This window comes from Doryrhamphus excisus, linkage group LG7 (genome assembly GCF_037039965.1).
Source record: "Doryrhamphus excisus strain RoL-2023G ecotype Guam linkage group LG7, RoL_Dexc_Guam_v1.1, whole genome shotgun sequence".
Classification (NCBI taxonomy): domain Eukaryota; kingdom Metazoa; phylum Chordata; class Actinopteri; order Syngnathiformes; family Syngnathidae; genus Doryrhamphus; species Doryrhamphus excisus.
In genome coordinates, this window is record NC_136363.1 from 7553133 (window position 1) to 7565305 (window position 12173).

The 12173-nt window shown below is 42.0% G+C and overlaps 2 protein-coding genes across 2 annotated transcripts; both read left to right on the top strand.

Moving 5' to 3' along the window:
* The first annotated feature begins 271 nt into the window (after positions 1–271).
* nfe2l3 (nfe2 like bZIP transcription factor 3) lies at positions 272–7294 on the top strand. The gene is made up of 5 exons (XM_058047777.2): positions 272–1205; positions 2861–2938; positions 3473–3586; positions 3673–4117; positions 4543–7294. The coding sequence occupies exons 1-5, from the start codon at positions 690–692 to the stop codon at positions 5310–5312; spliced, it is 1923 nt and encodes a 640-aa protein (XP_057903760.2). The 5' UTR covers positions 272–689; the 3' UTR covers positions 5313–7294.
* Positions 7295–8096: 802 nt separating this feature from the next.
* Positions 8097–10800, top strand: cbx3a (chromobox homolog 3a (HP1 gamma homolog, Drosophila)). The gene is made up of 5 exons (XM_058047851.2): positions 8097–8264; positions 8852–9014; positions 9228–9384; positions 9648–9742; positions 10249–10800. The coding sequence occupies exons 2-5, from the start codon at positions 8860–8862 to the stop codon at positions 10373–10375; spliced, it is 534 nt and encodes a 177-aa protein (XP_057903834.1). The 5' UTR covers positions 8097–8264; positions 8852–8859; the 3' UTR covers positions 10376–10800.
* Positions 10801–12173: the final 1373 nt, after the last annotated feature.

Genomic DNA, 12173 nt, shown 5'->3' on the forward strand with positions numbered 1-12173 from the left:
GCAGGTCAGTAGCACAAGCGTCTCAACAACTGCAGTCTGACTATGCAACTGACAAATCACCAAAAAAAGCCTATAATGCTTGTTTGAAATCACTCACTAGATATAATTAAATAATAGCCATTAAAATGTATTGAAAATCTTCCGGTGCGGTTTCTTGTCATTTTATGTAAATAGTATTATTTGTACTTTGTTTAGGGCGTATACAGGAAGTTGTCGCCTATATCGAAGACATGCCATTGGTTAATAATATGAGTGACAACACTGATGTCCAATCAGCTCATCAATGCCGTGCCCCAATCTGTGTTTGGTATGCAAATTGTGCAAGTTCCTTCTCTTGGTTATCCGCATTGAGCTTAACCGATACCTCACTTTATGTTACATTAATGACGTCTGGCGACTTTTGATACTTAAAGATCTCACAGAACGACACCCGGTCTACTACAAGGGATTGAAAGGTAGCGTTTCCGCTATGTTTGTTCCACGAGTATTCCGGTAACTGGTCATAAAGCTGTTAGCTAGTAGCCTAGCATAGCGTATGCTAGCCAGCGAGTTCGCCGGTACAGGCGGACCTCTTTGTCTGACAGGGGAAGGCGTGCTCTTTGTTAAGGCTTTTCCCTTTGTCCACTTGGAAAAGCGGAACTGTTAGGCCAGCATTACATAGTTATCCACAGTGCTAACGTATTTAGAAAATGCAAGTCGCGAAAAAATACTTCACAGAAGGCCTGATTCAGTTGACCATCTTGCTCAGTTTGGTTGGAGTTCGTGTGGACATCGACAGCTACTTAAGCGGCTACTATTCGCCGCTCATTGAAATTAACTTGGGTCCTAGCTCAGCCTACACCCAAACACCATTCCACAATTTGAGAGACACTCTTGGGGGATACACCGTGCACCCTAAATGCCCCGAATTGGATTATTTCTTTGCGAGTCGCCGGCTGTTAGACGAGGTTAGGACGCTTGGTTCTCCGCGGTTCCCCACACAGTTGAACGCATGGCTGGTGCACCAAGTGTCGGCCATTGACAAGTCTGACAGTGGGCAGCCCTCAACGAGCACCAGCACAGACACCGACACAGACCTTGACATCTCCGGGTTCGACCAAGCCAGTGATGACGGTCAGCACCTACTTGACAGCGACCAAGGGGTCCAGCCAACATCTTCACCGGTGGGGCCATGTGTAGCTGGAGTCAACAGGGTTATAAAACAGGCAAGTGCATCCACAAAAGTGAGCATGTTGGCATCAAAAAGTGCAGAAATACTGATTTAGTGGACTGTAAGTGTCGATTTAGTTCAACTTCATGTACATTGCATCATCTAACTTGGGGCCCAAAGTGCGGCCCGTGGGCCGTTTTTTGGACCTCTACATGTTCTAAAAACTTACTTGCTAGTCTGTAACACACGATGGTGTTCTGTGTTTTGTTACATAGTTATAAAGTGAGTACAGCAGCTGCTTTTATTTCAGAATGAAATAATTTAAAGACAAAGGAGGATCAATCCTGACAATAACAACAATGCAGGGAGCAGAAGGTTCTGAGATGAAAGCTGTTTCAGGACATCTCAAGGCTGAAATTCAATTTGGATCTACTCTAGAGTAGTCAGTGTGCAGCTTGGAAAGGAGTGTAGATTTACTATCCACTGAAAATCATTTTGAACCAAACACAATCCAGAACCAAAATCATTGTCAATCAAGCATGGTGGTTCTTGCATCATGGTCTGAGGCTGCATGAGTGCAGCACACATTTGGTCGCCGTGGTTCATTGAGGGGAAACAGGATTTTTCATACATACTGTGACATTCTCAGGCGGCGCATGAGCCCCCTCCCTCGTGGTTCATAGAGCCATCGTGCTATTGTTAGCCTACAAAGTTAGCAACACGTTATGTAAGTATGTTCCCCCATCCAACAACTATGTTGCAATGTTTCCTGGAGAACAAGGAAGAATACATGAGTCACATTAGTTCTCTTTCTCTGACTCCTAACTGGTCTCGCTAGGTAGTACTTAACAAACAAAAACAGTTCCTATGGCACCCTTTACCAAGTGATATTAATTACATGCACTTTGTAGGACTGTCAATTCAAGTGATCCAGTTTGTTTTTTAGACTAGAAAGGCAGTTATGTGTAATCATATCTCTTTTCTCCAGACTAAACCACCAGCTGTGGGCCTTGGGTGGTGGAGAAGTGGTGCTAAACACCTACACCCTGTCTGCTTACACAAATGCAGCAGCCCATACATGGATGCTACCCCCATCTGGACTACAGAGTGCAGCTGTTAATATGCAAAAGGCGGCAAAAATGACAAAACTACTTTCACTGTAGTGATCCCTTTGGCATGCTCAGGCAGAGCTTTGCGAGGAGCAGTGTGTCACACTTGAGCCTCTATCATTAACTCGTGCAGAGATGAGGTTTTTGCAACACGTGTTTATCACATATTGTAGAAAATGAATGAATGTATAAGATAACAACAATATTGTGTTTTTGACTGAGCTGCTAATTTAGATTGTTTCTTGTAAATGGAATAGCAACTGGTGGTTTTGTGTAATTGTACAAATACTCTAATCCCATCTGTCGTACATACACCTGTTTATATACATTTCTACTTTCCCAGAATGGTCCCTCTGCAGGTGACAGGATAATGAGAAACATTAAAAATTAAGGTTCCTTCTTGGGTTATAACAGCTGCTTTTGAGAATGAGTTTCCATCTTGGTAAAAAAAAATCAACTTAAACAGAACCTGAACAATTCAGAGTACTTCCAGCTAGCAACTTTATCGTTGGTTTTGCTGCCCGATTTTTTTTTTTAATCCTTTTAATCTCCCCTTTCCTAATCTTCACTCTTCACCATATGTCTCTCTTTGCCCTGCCAGGAGGAAGTTGACATTAAAGAGGAGGAGGAATCTGCTCCAGTCACTCAACTGGCACTCAGTTCCACTCTTGAACAAGAGGTATGGACCCCTCACCGTCATTTATTACTGTCGCAACCAGGGACGTCAGAAGCGACGTGATCGGCATATGACAATAAATGCCTTTCAACATCGATCACAAAAGCCGATTAACCTAGTACTATTGCTGCCCACAGCGATCCCTTCATGCTGTGTTGTGTCCTACCCTAGCTATCCACTTGGGCAGTACTGTCCTCCCACTTTTCTTCACACTGCGTGGACATGCCAGAACAACCTCAGTCATGTCTCATAGAACTTACCTGCCAACACATGCCACGAAAACTATCTTGTGGTAGTAAAAAAAACTCCAATTCAATATGGCGTTTGAAGAAAAACACTTGATGGAATATGGTTCTATTATCATTCATGTCGAAGAACATAATGTGAGTCAGATCGTTGTAGGAAGAGGCTATAGTTTGGAATGTCTATCGCAATATGATTTCAGGCCATTTAGCCCAACCCTAATGTGAGGACTGTACTCATTTTTGTGAGCTACTGTAATTACTGTATTTAAGTGTATTTATGTTCTCCCAATAGAGTGTGTTTGAAGGCATCACTTCACTGTCAGACCCAGCACGACAGCCCCCTCCCACAACTGACTTTGAGCAGCACTGGAGCAGCTTTCTGTCAATGCCTGTTGCTGACCTTGAAGTAAGTTGTCATCTCTTATGTCATGATTGCAAAAGGCTTTTATCACAGTAGTCTAGACACAAAGTCAAAATGTGCTCCCTGTATAGGACTTGGACTCCCTTGTTACTGAGCCCCTGTCAGACCTCGACACAGACGTCACAAGCGGCATCAGCCTGGATGCCACATTGCTGGATGCCATGGTAACCAGCAGCAGCGCTTTTGATGCCAGGCAGCAGCGTTCCTTATTCCGACAGGAATCCACCAGCTCCTCCCGCTTAGACGCTTCACCGGGGATGGCTCTGGGTCTGGCAGCGCTACCCTTTGCATCGGTGTGTAGTTTAACTGGCGGCGTGTCCTCGCAGAACTCGCTGGGCGACTGCCTGGACGAGGCCGTCTTTGACCAGATCAATCAACTGGGTTTGGAGGGCTTGGACACCATTGACTCCCAGCTGATGGGCACATTGGGTGTCTTCCAACCACATGTCCTTGAGGATTTGGACTCTGACTCTGGTCTCTCTTTGGAGAGCAGCTCTGGCGGCCCAGTCTCCCCAGGTTGGTTTATGTTTCTTACCCAATCCGTGTCATTTGTAGGCCTGGTTTGCCGATCCAGTATCGATTTCCAATACCAGCTTAATTCACGTATCAGAAATACCACCCACTACCACCTGTGGAGATTTCTGATTCATACATGTCTGTGCTGTGCAGTCAGCCAATGTGGCTAGAACAATATCAGCAAATGTAGCCAAAAGAATATATGCTAACAGTCTCCACACACGCACTGCAGCCATCTCCCTCACAAACACTGAACACACACAAACGTTTGGCCTGATGCATTCACTTCCACAAAAAACATGAGGGTCGCTACAATATCATACTTTGTAGAGAGTGTATTGCAACCTTATAAAATCAAGAATTGCTTGTTGGTGTTTGGTGCTGGATGTGTGAGCTAATTAACTCATGAATACTTTGCTGATCAGGCTCATCTGAGATGTCCTCGTCATCGAGTTCATACTGTGAAGATGAATGTGGAGCCACAGGCTACAGCAGCGAGGTGGAGTCGCTCCCATCTAAAGGCATTATAGACCGTGATGCCCTGTGGCCACCTGTGGATGTGAGTGAGCGCGTGTGGCACGACCACAGCTACTCATCTCCAGCCTTCTTCAACCAGCCCACAGTCACTCTCCCCCACAAAGGCATCAAGGAGGAGCCCCTGAGTGATGACGAAGGGCCTAGTCTAGAGGAGCAGGAACTGAGTCGAGACGAACTTCGTGCTCGCGCTATGTGCATCCCGTTTTCCGTCCTGCAAATCGTCAACATGCCCGTGGATGAGTTCCTGGACATCGTCGACGGGCACGGCTTCTCCCCTGAGCAGGTGACCCTCCTCAGGGATATCCGACGGCGGGGGAAGAACAAGTTGGCTGCGCAGAACTGCCGCAAACGCAAACTAGATGCCATCACGGGGCTCCAGGAGGAGGTGGAGCGACTTCAAGCTCAAAGGGACAGGCTGCTGTGGGAGAAGCAAATCACGGCCAAGACGATGGGGGCTGTGGGGCAGCAGATACAGCAGCTCACCAGAGACGTCCTCGCTCGGCTCAGAGATGATTCAGGACAGCCCCTGAACCCAGACAGATTCACCCTGCAGTGCGGGACCAATGGGAGGGTCGTAGTTCAGCCTGTAAGAAGGCCTGCTGTCTCCACATCGCGCAGCAATAAAACGGACAAGAGAAAGAAGGGCAAAAAGCAGTGATGCAGTATTTCTTGCTTAATCCTAAGCCTTTTTTTGGGTGGACTTTCTTGCCTTTCTCTGGCTGCGGGATCTCCTCTTATGGAGACTCTTAAGTGTGTGTGTGTGTGTTTTGAACCACTGCTGTTGGGAGTCTAAACCAGCTAAAGCTGCCAAAAAAAATAAAACACACAAAAAGAGTAAATGGAAAAGTAGATCAAGATGACGTGAGGAAAACAAATGTAGCTTACACACTGGACATCCTTTTTCCTTTGAGATGGACACCTGGGGTGTTGAAAAGAACAACTTTATGTGATGCAATGTCTCTTTACTTGCCTGTAAACTTTCAGATTAATCACATTAATCAGAAATCTATCAGGCGTGTTTATGCATCAGCATGGCCAGCGAAGATATTGTTGGAGTCTTGTTAGTTTTATTGTATCCTCCCAATGTACCTACAACACAAGCAGGTGGTTAAAAGCTGTATTTATTGATCAAAGTTCCTGAAATGCTTATTATATGCATCCAAAAACTGTCAATGACAGTGTATTTTTCTTTCCATTATAGCAACTTTATCCTAAAGCAGAGGTAGGGAACCTATGGCTCGGGAGCCAGGTAGGGCTCTTTTGATGACTGTATCTGGCTCTCAAGCATTTCTTACCACAATAAAAATTTATTTTTTGCTAACATTTTAAAGTAAACCATCACAGAAATGACTGTTAAAAATAATATTCAAAATCAACAACTTTCTGATGCATTTTAATTCGTCCATCTATATTCTGCTGCAATACGGCCAACCATATCTATCTTTCCTGATGATATTTTCCAGGTCAAACACCAAAACTCGATTATTACTGGGTAATGCTGTAGTCTACCTCGGTCATTGAGATGTCAAAAAAACATGTAAATGTAAACTTTCCTCCTTTAGTCAAATAGCTAAAGCTGCAGAACCAAGCCTTCTGACGAAGATGACCAAAAGAATGAAATACGTCTACGGAGTACGGTGCAAAACTATGCAGCAGCAGAAGTTGTATTAATGGCAACAAGTATTTGATTTATTATTAGACACTGCGCTGCTCACGAAAGTGTGCTGGCCACACCCCATTGGCGTGGGGTAGTGTGCCTAGTCTACATAATTAGAGCCCATTATATCTAAAACTGTTGGTCTTACATAAAAATGCACACATTTTATTGCATTCAATGTTTAAAAAAATGTATATGGCTCTCACAGATACACATTTTAAAATATCTGGCCTTCATGGCTCTCTTCGCCAAAAAGGTTCCCGACCCCTGTCCTAAAGTGACAAACGAAACATTACACATCTAAAGTTTACAGATTTATTTTAAATGTTTGAAAGTGTATTGCTGTGTAGAAGTTTAAATGAATGGATTGTGTTCTTGTGTCTTGATGACATACAGTATACCAATGATTAAACTGACAAGGCCTTACGTTGCATTGGATGTTTTGTTATTGTGTGAGTACATGATCCACTATTTATCATGAATTGGTTTAAAGCCCATCCACTTCATAGTACGGCAAGATTGTTTTCTACCTCACGCTGAAATTCTTTTTAAAACTTATTAGAGTTGGGGGGTGTGGGACTAACCATTTGAAGTGCACAGTTTGTATCACTCCATTGGTGAAATGTCCCCCAATGGACCTAAAATCACCCAGTTGAAAATATAATACAATCATGTTTTTGTATGTTTGGGATTATGTGGAAACATTGTTGAGGTTGCTGTGCTTTTTCATGCATTCTGCTCTATTTAGTCCTCTAAACTAGGGAACTCAATTGAGAGGCTTGCACAAAGTAGTTTCATGAAGTATTTTCTAGTTTCTTATTTATCTGGTGTGACTGAGTTTCCTTTTTATATATATATTTTTTTTTTCTATTTGTTGCTGGGGCAAATGTTATTGATTGCATGATGTTGATAGTTTGCTTTCTGCTTGGGAGCTGAAGATGTTTACTGATTGTGATTTTTTTTTCTGATTAAAAACAATTTATGTCTCATTCTGTCCTCGATAATATTTGTGATATCACAGTTATTGATGACTACTTTTAAAACCAGCTAAGATAATTATTACTAGTAAGATTAATTAATTAAAACAGCCTGAACCTCAGCCTTGTGCTTTGTGTGAGAAAAACTGTAGTATTAGTACGAGAGGTGGGAGACAAGTCAAGCTTAAAATTATCGAGTCCTTACAACTAAGGTGTTCTCCATTCAAAACCATAGGAATATAGCATGAAGTTTCTTTACTTTTGCAGTAGACTAATGAACACTGGTAAGTATTTATAATCTCAAATGCAATGTAACATCTATAACGTGTAACATCTATCACATTTGACAAATACAATGATTGAATTTTGAAATGTGTGAGCGTGTCACAACACTGACTATGTTTAGTTGCAGGCCTAAAATGGCGCCTGGCCACATCACAGGCACACATCAGTGTTAATCTTGTTTACTGTGCTTCAAGTATAGATATTGGTATTTTATAGTTATTTGTTAATAGAGCCTTCAAAGTCTTCTTACAACCGTTCAAATACAGGCTACTATTAATACAAACGCTAGGTAGGTATTTCATTTGTTTTGTCAACGTACTTTATTTGTAAATACTGTAATATAAATTGTTTCAACTAATAACGTGTTCTCCATTTAAAAACATAGGAACAAAAAAGGGAATCCCTTCTGTCGATACTACTTTATACTATCACACATTTTCATAAAAGACAAAGATTATTTTTTGCAAGGTTCTTGACTTTTGCAGCAAACTAATAAATTGCTCATTTTCAAAACATCTATGACGTAGCTTCCCGGAAGTCAAGAGCAAAGCGCCTTGTCCTCACAGGCTTCCGTAGAAGGCCACAAACGAGCTTTTGGCGCCTGTGCTTGCTAGTACGGATAAAGACGCCGACCGCGTGTTGCCGTGGAGTCGCCGTGCAAGCCAACTGAGTTTCTAATTGGACTCAAAAGGTGAATATTCATATTTAATCCAAGTAGACTGTATTTACCGCGATGCTTTACTTTAAACCGCGCTTTTCTTGGAGGCTACTTGTACGACGGCGTGTGCTCCAAGTCACCCTCAAGTTAGCGGTGTGTGTATTTGTGCTCGTAGTTAAGGGTTTGAGGATGCATGTAGCGTCCTGCTCTCATTTGGCTTAAAAAAAACACACATTTGAGCACTCTTCCCCTGTCGAGCCTTATAGCGTCTGCATTAAAGTGTTGTGTTTCTTGTTTTGTTTGGCTATGGGTCAGTGTTGTATTGAATGGGCCACCGACCGCCGTAGTATGTAAACTTCAGAAAGCGTAATGATAAACAAACTCAAAGTGTGGGTCTCAAACAACCATGCAACAGTGAGATTATAAAGAAACTTACTTAAAGAACATTGTTCTAGTACGATATGGACGTGGTGTGTCCATTATTGTGATGAAGGTTTGCCTCATCTCGGTGTTAAATAGGCTAAGCTGGTCTAGACTAACATTTGTAACATTCAGTTTGATTGCAAGAGGAAAGATGCTAACACTTGAAATCTTTCATGTGTATTATCTCTTTTTAATAGAGCACAACATGGGCAAGAAGCAGAATACCAAAAGTAGGAAGGATTCACAGGGGGGGCAGGGCACACAAGAGGAACCTGAGGAATTTGTGGTGGAAAAAGTTCTGGACCAGCGTATTGTGAATGGGAAAGTGGAGTTCTTCCTCAAATGGAAAGGATTTACAGAGTGAGTTTCCTTGGGATATCTGCCCCCTCCCCTGCGGAGGTCACAGTGCTACCCTGGTATGGGGTTGTGCTGTATTTTATTTCTCTAGTTGCATGAAGACCCTGCAGATTTGCATTCAATGAGGTGCTAAAGCAAAGTTTGAAGTTTCATATGCTGAAGTTCATATAAAGAGTTGATTTAATTTTAAAAAAATCCTCACTTTTGCTAATCTAGAGCTGATAATACCTGGGAGCCGGAGGAGAACTTGGATTGCCCGGAACTAATCAACGCTTTTCTGGAATCTCAGAAGAACATAAAGGAGAAACCCGCCACTCTAAAGAGAAAGGCTTCGACAGACGAGACAGAAATGGATGCTAAAAAGAAAGATGCTGTGAGTAGTGAGGGAAAAATGAGATAATGACACCAATGTAACTCCTGTAAAAAAAATTTTTAGACAAACCTATTTATAAAACAGAATGCACATGAGCACAGTCTTGGAACCATGCAGCAAGATCATACTATTTGAAGAATCTGCTAAGAGGACAGAGCTATCAAGCATACAGCTTGGAGAGCCTTGCAAATACTAAACCATACTATTTACATACTGTACAATGCTAACCCGAGTGCCATCATATGGATATATTATATTTACAGTCTGATAAACCAAGAGGCTTTGCAAGAAACCTTGACCCAGAGAGGATCATCGGTGCAACAGACAGCAGCGGAGAGTTAATGTTCTTGATGAAATGGTGAGTCGTGTATATTACTTATATTTAACAAATAGATGTGTAGCCCTACATAGAATTGGATCCACATTAACTCACCTCCGTAAGTAGTCTCTTCTGAGGTTGTAACCGATAAACTGATGCGACTGGGTATCCAGTTTGACAAGGAAGAGGTACCAGCCTCCTGGATTTTTAGTCAAATCCATTGTAGGGACATGAACCGAAAGAGCCCTCTAGGCATGAAATAGCACCCCTATAATTAGCTTTACACTCATATAATCCAATCTAGTAGACATAAGAGTAACCACTTTTCTGCATCCACTCCCGGCACTATGGTCGTCATTGTAATTCTCACGAGATTACGTCGAGACTCGCAAAAGACTTTACATCTTGCACAATGTTGGTTCCACCTCCAACTTACAGGGCCGCTTTTGCAACCTCTGAAAGCCAGTCTCATTTGTTACTTTTTTTTCCACAATTTCAATGACAAATTGTTTGAGTAGTAACATTGTCTCCTTTTGTCGCTGCAGGAAAAACTCTGACGAAGCAGACCTGGTCCCAGCCCGGGAGGCCAACACCAAGTGCCCTCAAGTGGTCATTGCCTTCTATGAGGAGAGACTAACATGGCATTCCTGCCCAGAGGATGAAGCCCAGTAGTAGTGCACTGTGGACCTCCCTCCACCTTAAACCATCTGAGCTCCCTTTTTCCTCAGGACTGACTCTCCTTTGTTGACCTAGCCTTATAGTTTTAGCTGTCATAGTTACTTGTTTTACCTTTCCAGAATGTTCCGCTTGCATAGCAAGGCCGCATAGGAGAGCACCAATGTTCCATATGATGGTTACGTTATCAAAATAAGTCTTCAGTTTTGATGATGGTAACGTCGTCAATTCTGCTGCATCCTGTCTTCATCCCAGAGTCATTCATGGTGTGGAGTGTGGTTGTGTTGGCCCAACTTGTTTTCAACATGTCATTCAAAAGGTGTCCATTTTTCTTGGGCCCCAAATGTTTTTTTTTTTCCACTATGTCTATGTAATATTTTGTGTAAATATTGCTTTGATTCAAATAAAGTTTTTTGACCAAATCATCTCCATTGCCTCTTATTGTAGATGTTGTAGAAACTGGCTTGAAGATCACATTTTTATGATGTAAAATCAGCAACTAACTACTTGTTTTGTGTCTTTTGTCTAGTCATTTTAAAAGTTCCTTCGATGCGAAGTGATTGTGGGCCAAAAGGTATGGTTTTAATCACACAGCGCAATATAATACTTGTATGTTGCATGTAAAGGTTTGCACATAACATGATTGGGTCACACCTCTAGTCAGTGCAGCCACCTCATCTTATTTTTGACATTAATAGACAGAGGTACAGTATATTGTATTATAACTAAGTTGTTTGCATTAGAGTTGGTCTGCATAACCACTAAGAGGTGTTCTCATTAGATTATTAGATTTATCTACGCGCGCAAGTCTGAATCTTTGTAATGAATATCTTTCCTGAAATAGGTATGCATCAAATTAAACAACAGTCTTTTGAAAACTCACAACTCCACCCACAACCCGCCCACCCACTGTATGCAAATGTGGTGATCTTGTGGTAAGAAGTGAGTTTTTACTTGGCATCCTTGTGCTGAGCTGCCCTTCCTGGTTGGACAGATTGTGCAGTCATTTAAATAGCATTGGTAAGTGATTTTACTTCTTTAATTTGGAGGCGTGTCTAACAGGTGGTGTAGATGATTTCACGTAAAAAGAGTGCAGTCCATGTTGCTCTGAATTGTGACAGTCACTACAGTATGTAAACTATTGTTTGTGGAATTTCAATTTTGGTATTCTTCCCATGCAATTCTCATTTATTTGAATGCTTGTGTACTGTGTTTTTTCCCTATCAGTGTTTACATATTTGTTGTGTGTCACCAGACAAATGAGTGCCCCTCTGAGGTCCAACATCATCATCACATGAGGTTATTTGCATATACTGTAAGTCTTCTATTGAGCTTGCTGCATTTGTCAGTAAGAAAAATCACACGGATAACATACTGCAATATTTTTAAGCAGTTTTGTTTTTGATGCAATATTATGACTCAATCTTAGTAAAAGAAAAGGCTATGTGTTGTTAGCATCAACATTTAATTTTTGTCCCAACATGACACCTTTTTGGTCTTTCACCCTAATTTCTATTGAATTTGCCACTGGCCAATAAAAAAGAGCCGCGGTGCACACACGGCCTCGAGCCGCATGATGGACACCCCTGTACTTTTTTGTTGGGCAAACCTCAGCAAATCGCTGGAATTCCAGTGAAATTAGACTCACCTCCCGCTACTGCGCATGCGTATGCAAAAAAAAAAAAACCCAGCTGTTTTCCGTCTGTTGACAAAATAATACAATGTGTAGTTAAGCATTGCTAGATCTCGCGAAGTTATGTAATTTCAGGACTTTGAAGAAATCAGCTGAATGTAT

What these genes read in the sequence shown, in the direction of transcription:
- nfe2l3 (XM_058047777.2), top strand. Translation starts at nt 690, where the DNA reads ATGCAAGTCGCGAAAAAATACTTCACAGAAGGCCTGATTCAGTTGACC. An exon ending in TCAACAGGGTTATAAAACAG is followed by an intron (nt 1,206 to 2,860) that starts GCAAGTGCATCC and finishes TTGCCCTGCCAG; the next exon opens with GAGGAAGTTGACATTAAAGA. An exon ending in GTTCCACTCTTGAACAAGAG is followed by an intron (nt 2,939 to 3,472) that starts GTATGGACCCCT and finishes TTCTCCCAATAG; the next exon opens with AGTGTGTTTGAAGGCATCAC.
- cbx3a (XM_058047851.2), top strand. Translation starts at nt 8,860, where the DNA reads ATGGGCAAGAAGCAGAATACCAAAAGTAGGAAGGATTCACAGGGGGGG. An exon ending in AAATGGAAAGGATTTACAGA is followed by an intron (nt 9,015 to 9,227) that starts GTGAGTTTCCTT and finishes TTGCTAATCTAG; the next exon opens with AGCTGATAATACCTGGGAGC. An exon ending in ATGCTAAAAAGAAAGATGCT is followed by an intron (nt 9,385 to 9,647) that starts GTGAGTAGTGAG and finishes TTATATTTACAG; the next exon opens with TCTGATAAACCAAGAGGCTT.